Below are 7,416 nucleotides of genomic sequence, written 5' to 3' on the forward strand. Positions count from 1 at the left end.
GAACTCTTTTGGCAAACCTTGTTTTATGGAATGTATATATTTTATATGTTTTTTATTTCGAGTTATAGTTATCTATCAATTGTTATTTGAACTCTATAAAATATTGTGGCAGCTATGACCACCAATAGTAAGAATGATCATAATCTCACATTATAATAATAATAATAATAAATAGTAAGAATGATCATAATTTCACATTATAATAATAATAATAATAATACGATGATCATCATGTATGTCGGTCCTTAGAGAAGATTATCATAATGATGATAATAAAAATGTAGTCCCACCAAGGTTACAAAAATAAAAAACATAATTTGACATAGAATAAATAGTAAGAATGATCATAATTTCACATTATTATAATAATAATTCGATGATCATCATGTATGTCGATCTTTAAGAAGATTATGATAACGATAATAATAAAAATGTAGTCCCACCAAACTTACAAAAATAAAACTTAATTTAACATAAAATAAATACTAAGAATGATCATAACATATGTCGGTGGTGGAAAAAGGTGAGTGAAAAAACTCTGAGATATATATATATATATAAAATCCATTTCTAAATGTTTTATATTTCTCTCTCAACTGCAGATTAATATCTAAGTTCAGCTGGCGTTAATTTGTATTTCTACCCTTTGACTTGGGACGTTAATTTGTATGTGTACCCTTTGACTTCGGACGCAGGATCTGAGTCGAACGATCAATGGAAAACGATATGGTCAACACAGTGGCACTGGAAACATCTGAGGGAGAAATTTTTCGGGTGGGCAGAGAAATTGCAATGGAGTCGAAAGTGATAAAGAATATGGCAGAATTCATCGATATATCTCATGCAACTGTGCATGTTTACGTATCCACTCCAATATTGGAAAAGGTGATCCAATACTATGACTATCATTTACGCAACTCAACTCAAACCTCACGTGAAATTAAAGAGTGGGATGAGAATTTTATCAGCGTGGACATATCAACACTGCGGGATATAATAAAGGTAATGTTATCATAAAAATAATGTGGAGTATTATCTTTTTAAAAGTCAATAAGTAATGTAATTGAATGCTGGTTGATATGTTTTATATTATGTTATTGCAGGCAGCAGATTTTCTTGCTATGCAGAGTCTTTTGGATTTGTCAAGTGAGAAATTGGAAAGAGAAATCCTTGCAAGGCCCGAGATCGAGAGTGATGAATTTTTTATATAAAAATAATTAAATCAAAGAAAAGTTGTATTTAGTTAGTTTGATATTTTTTTGGAGTAATTTTTAGGTCTGATATTTTAGAGTTTTCGGTGGATTTCTGGCTAAAATTTTTATGGCTAAATCTTGATTTGTGTTGTTCAAACTCGTTTTTTTACTGCATATATGGATTCAACACCCTCAAAAATCTTTAATGCACTTCTATTGGGAACAGCCCAATTGTCAAACTTGTGATTTTAATGAACCTGAAAACTTTCCAAAAAGTCGCACATAAAACTACTCTTTATTTTTATATCAATCCTTTTATATTATATTCCATCATATTGTTTTTAGTGAATTTTAAAACATGATTGATATTATTTTATAAAACTGCAAATTATATTATTATATAATTATGATTGTTTTATCTTATAAAATTATTTATATTTATTAGTTTCATTTCATCTATAAATTAAATTTAGATAAATATCAAAATTTTCAATAATGTTGTTATTTATAATAACTTAAGACAATAAATATCAAAATGTTAATTTAAGTTGTTATTCACAAATTTATTATTTCTTACTTGTTTTGAAAATTATTTATAAATCATTCAATTTTTTGGAACTGTTTTCTTTTCTTTCTTTCTTTTCTCCCACACGTAACTCATTTTAACTCATTTTATGTACTTCTATATTTATGAAACATTTAATTTATATGATCGTCTAGTGATGTAAACTTAAGGTTGTAATAAAATTCAAAACTCTTTTTTTAATTTCCATTAAGTCAATTTGTTTTCTTCTTCATTGACTCTAGCATGACTCTAGCATGAGCATAATGGTTCTTTGCGTGAAGTTTTGTGGCGGTTGCTGCTCTCTGCAACTGTATTCAAAGTCTAAGCAGAGCTATTTTCAAAAACTGCGATGGGTGATTATAAGCTGTGTGTGTTTAGTGAATCCGACTTCTTCAACAGTTTTGCCTAAGGTTGAATTTATACTAGTAGCCTTATCGTCATTTAAAGAGGGCTATGGGAAGACTATAGTTAATGAAGCAATTAGACGTATAAAGCCTTTCACAATGATTTGAAGCTATGAAAGAGTTTTTAACACGGAAGCTGGAGACGCTGATTCCGAAGGATATTCTTGCAAAATTAAAGGATGCATTTAGTTTTGTAGAATCGGGCGAAAGGGGTAAGAAGGGAATCATATGTATTTATGACCCTATTTCCATGTTACTAGTTTGAAATCTTCATGTGCTGGTATGACAATTGAAATCAAAGGATCAAATGACAGGAGAAGAGGCACAAACCCTCAATGTAGTGATTTTTGTTGACTGAATAAACTATGGGTCAAATTTTTGAAGGCAAAGGCGAATTGGAAGCAATTTAGAAGTTTGTACCCATATATTTCTAAATCAAACAAAGTCCAAGCTATATCATTGTTATTGGGGGTGATTTTCGACATATTTCTAGGGCATGTTTGAGTTATATGGAAGGTTGATTTACTGCTTACTGACTGTTGCATTTTTATAGAGGATGTGGCTGAGATTGGGCACATTTCCTTTGGCTAGGAATTCCATTCTTGTAGTCGCATGAATACTAAATTATAATCAGGCTTTGGGGCGTTCCACTACACAAAAGGGATTCTTGGTATGGAGGAGTGAGGGTGCACTAAAAATAACTCATAATTTTCTTAAGGTTGGATATTGGAACCATATTCTTGAGGTTGTGGCCAACAGTAAGCTAAATGTTCACCTCATTTCCTCATTGTTGAGTGAAAACATTAGTTAAATATTCCTTGTATAGGTGACCCACTATTGTATAGAGGTTGCGAAATACTCCAGAAAGTCAAACTAAGTTTTATTCCAAGTTTTGGGTGCATTCAAACTCTAAATCTACATTTACAACAAGGATGTGAAGAATAAACAAAGATCATATCATTATAATTGTGTTTCATAAAATGTTCTCCCTTACTTCCTCTTAAATTGCTTGGATTTAGGGTTATTGTTGCATTTGGTGTATTAGGCAATCATTTTCCACTAAGTTTAAAATAAAGAGATTATGTCCCAGAAAACCATTCAATCAAGCATAAACCAACAAACCCAAAAAAAGTTTGACAAAATGCCAAACTCAAAATTTCAAGCAAAATTTGTTAATTAACAGACAATTTAGAGGGATAATTGGACTAATTACTTTTGTAGTTTAAGATCACTTGTACAAAAGGTTGCGAGCACATTCTAAGAAAAAATACTTCCACATAGGATTAACAAAAAGTGTTTGACGAAAGTTGCCAACACCAATAAACCATTGAAATCGGCAGTAGAGAAAATATAGTTGAGACAAAACATTGATTCTTTTTTAAATGGAGGGGAGAGGGCTCTTTAAGAGTAAGAAGTAGGTGAAGTTGTTGTCCTCTATGGAGAATACGAGGTCCCTTTCTTGACTTGTGCACTTCCATCCCACCATACTCTAAACAATGGTGGTTCTGGCATATGGAAGCAGTCGTGCAAGAGTTTTTGCAGAAGGCCCCTTATCCACTTCAACACAATATTGCACCGTGGCTCTTAAGAATTTACAATCAGTTCAAGAATAGGACTAGAATTCAATAGCAGAGAACAATTGTCAAAAGCATCAAATATCTATCCAGGTAGCTCGGACATTGGCGTACATGCCTCTAGAACATTTTAATGGATATATTGCTACGAAGCAGGTCGATGTTTACAACGTTGTAATATTGATGATGGAGATTGTCAATGTAAGGAAGCATAACCTTTGTATCCAGGTTTCATTCACTCTCGTCTCTAACGTTTGGGTCCATATATTACATGCTTGCACATACCCATATCCACAAGTAGTTGGTCTTGAATTATCTATAACTTTAATCATTGTATCATTTGTGAGTTGCTATTAGAGATATAGTTCAACATAATGTAAGTGAGAAAATTTGGCAAAAGACAAAGGAACGTATGAACTACTATAGTATGGAAATAAATCCTATGGTTATATATGAGGAATACAAACGTTGACCTATGTCCATATCAGTCTTTGAAAGACAATTGGCATGTAGGATAAATATGAGTTTGAAAAACCTAGAAATTGGAACAAGAAGGTGGGAACAAATGGAAAAAATAGAACACACGTGTCTTCTATGTGATGAAAAATGATGCAGGAGCATCTAAACCCCCTTAATCAAAGAGGAATCCGAAGTAGAGTAAAGAGAGGACAACATGGACCATGAAGCAAAACAGGGGAAAATCTATTTTAAAACAAATTTAAAGATGGAAGTGATAAGTCTCAAAGACTTGATCTAAATGTAATTTGCCATGTGTTGTATGCATGCATGTAATGAGAGCTTTAAGGGCTTTTTGTTAGAGGGTTGATTGGATCCTTCCATGATCCGATCCAACAATGCTTCCTTATATATAGAGGGAAACACAGAGTGACATGAATAGACTGTGTAATCAGTGCTTAGACTGATGTAGTCGGGGAAGAAGCCGTGTTAAGGCTGAAATGCTTTAGCTATACTGTATATAATAAATATGTGTTTTTCGGGTTTCTATATGTCTGTGTATTAAGTCTTTCACTTCTATTATATATGTGTGTGGGAGGATTGAAATCCCAATTCTAAACTCATGTTGATCGACCATTGATCACAGAAGGATCAATGGCGATCCAAAGATCTCTTGTTTATATGAATGTTATGTGTGTTAACAGAGAGTGACAGAGGAATTGTTTTTTAGGCGAGAATCCATCAAAGGAAACGAACTCCATTTACATAGAGAAATAGCGGAAACCCCTTAGCAGATTTGTAAAGCGGACATGAAATATTATAAATCATGGCATATACCCTTATCAGGTCCGGAATCCATATCGGGTCGGTGCATTGAGCCAGTCAGAACAGGCCTTTGAAATGTAGCAATAGCGATATGCGATTAAATCACAAACGTCGGATCAAAAAGCAGATCGACGATGCGAGTCTAATCGATAATCACAATTGGGGACTTAAGAGATAGCGGGAGCGTGATCAAAGCCAACGGCCGACGAGTGAATATGGTGATATCACTGATAAACCAATCGAAGATCGAAGGTGTCGGTAGTCGGGTATCAAAGGTCAAAGGTGGAGTGTCATTGAGGAGCGACAAAAGGAACAGACCCGTCGATATATAGAGGCGGGTGTATTATTTTGAAGTTCATATATGTGAAATGGAGCGGGATTTACATGGTTTCCTGTGTATTTTGTATTATGTGTGGCTGCGGGGTTAAGGCTTGAACCCCATAGTTATATTGGCTCTGCTTCTAATGTAAGTCTGTGATTATAATTTAAAAGGCTTAAAGCCTAGAATGCTTTCGATAAGGATTTGTGGGCCCATAACCCATAGGCCTCATAATTGTTTTGTTTAAGGAAAGGGATTTTGACTTACCCCCAAGATCTCTTTTCATCAAGTGGTATCAGAGTAGAATATGATTCTACGTGAAGGAGTGCAAGAAGAAGCAAAAGGAGGTATAGTTGTTTAAAATTGGAGAGTTTTTGGTCTTACTGTCATGCAGATAGCAACAATAGAAGGTAAGATGACTTGCAACAAACTTAGAGAAAGGTGTGATCATATGGTTCCAGAGGAGAGAACCAGAAGGATGCCAAAAGACCGAGTGAGGAGGGCTTGGTGAGGTATCGTGTAAGAAAGGAAGACTATTACTGTAGAGGTTTGGTTACAGCTCACAGAAGACCATGAAGGCAGTTCCACTAAAGAAATGCAGTGGGTAGAGTTGCCAAGGACAAGGAGAAGCATATGACCAGGAGGTCATAAATTTTTGTGCCTTGGGAGTCTGATGCAGGAGCATCTAACCCCCCTAATCAAAGAGGAATCTGAAGCAGAACAAAGAGAGGACAGCGTGGACCATGGAGCAAAACAGGGGAAAATCTATTTTAAAACAGATTTAAAGATGGAAGTGATAAGTCTCAAAGACTTGATCTAAATGTAATCTACCATGTGTTGTATGCATGCATGTAATGAGAGCTTTAAGGGCTTTTTATTAGAGGGTTGATCGGATCCTTTCATGATCCGATCCAACAATGCTTCCTTATATATATAGAGGGAAACACATAGCGACATGAATAGATTGTGTAATCAGTGGTTAGATTGATGTAGTCGGGGAAGAACCCATGTTAAGGTTGAAATGTTTTAGTTGTACTGTATATAATAAATATGTGTTTCGCGAGTTTCTACATGTCTGTGTATTAAGTCTTTCACTTCTGTTATATATGTGTGCGGGAGGATTGAAATCCCAATTGTAAATGCATGTTGATCGACCATCGATCACGGAAGGATCGATGGCGATCCAAAGACCTCGTGTTTATATGAATGTTATGCGTGTTAATGGAGAGTGGCAGAGTAACTATGTTTTAGGCGAGAATCCATCAAAGGAAACGAACTCCATTTACACAAAGAAATGGCAAAAACCCCTTAGCGGATCCATAAAGCGGACCTGAAATGTCATAAATCTTGGCCTATACCCTTATTGGGTCTGGAATGCATATTGAGTCGACGCATTGAGCCGGTTGGAAAAGGCCTTTGAAATGTAGCAATAGTGATATGTCGATATCACTGATAAACCAATCGATGATCGAAGGTGTCGGTAGTCGAGTATCAGTGCGATGCTGAGGAGTGACAAAAGGAACGTACCCGTCGATATATATAAAGGCGGGTGTATTATTTTTGAAGTCCATATATGGGAACCAGAGCGGGATTTACATGGTTTCCTGTGTATTTTGTATTATGTGTGGCTGCGAGGTTAAGGCTTGAATCCGATAGTCATATTGGATCCTATTCTAATGTAAGTCTGCAATTATATTTTAAAAGTCTTAAAGCCTAGAATGCTTCTGGTAAGGCTTTGTGGGCCCATAACCCACAGGCCTCAGAATTGATTTGTTTAAGGAAAGGGATTTTGACTTACCTGCAAGATCTCTTTTCATTAAACAACCCTTTGAGGATGAAACTTGTTTGTTGCTAAATTGTTCCACATATGACAAACTTTCAGTCCAAAGGGCTGAATGCTTTGTGTAATTTTCTAGCAAACATATAGGAAGCTTTCCCAATGAACTGTAGTTTGTTTTAGATATGAAAAAATTTCAGTTCAAAGGGTTGAATGCTTTGTTGAATTGAATTTCTAGCAAACATATAGGAAGATTTTTCAAGGAGTTGTTAGAATATAAAAAAAACCATTTTCTAGCATAAG

The 7,416-nt window shown here is 34.9% G+C and overlaps 1 protein-coding gene across 1 annotated transcript; it reads left to right on the forward strand.

The window, feature by feature from the left end:
• Positions 1-714: 714 nt before the first annotated feature.
• On the forward strand, positions 715-1,211 carry LOC149171423 (SKP1-like protein 3). The gene is made up of 2 exons (XM_089425968.1): positions 715-1,002; positions 1,104-1,211. The coding sequence occupies exons 1-2, from the start codon at positions 715-717 to the stop codon at positions 1,209-1,211; spliced, it is 396 nt and encodes a 131-aa protein (XP_089282094.1).
• The last annotated feature ends 6,205 nt before the right edge of the window (positions 1,212-7,416 follow it).

The sequence above is a fragment of the Pinus tabuliformis genome, chromosome 4_2 (assembly GCF_031772625.1).
Source record: "Pinus tabuliformis cultivar Carrire ecotype Pingquan chromosome 4_2, CPIR1, whole genome shotgun sequence".
In the NCBI taxonomy this organism is placed as follows: domain Eukaryota; kingdom Viridiplantae; phylum Streptophyta; class Pinopsida; order Pinales; family Pinaceae; genus Pinus; species Pinus tabuliformis.

Excerpts from the sequence above, each read along its gene's own strand:
- LOC149171423 (XM_089425968.1), top strand. The coding sequence starts at position 715 with ATGGAAAACGATATGGTCAACACAGTGGCACTGGAAACATCTGAGGGA. Across the intron at positions 1,003-1,103 it reads CACTGCGGGATATAATAAAG|GCAGCAGATTTTCTTGCTAT; the intron begins GTAATGTTATCA and ends ATGTTATTGCAG.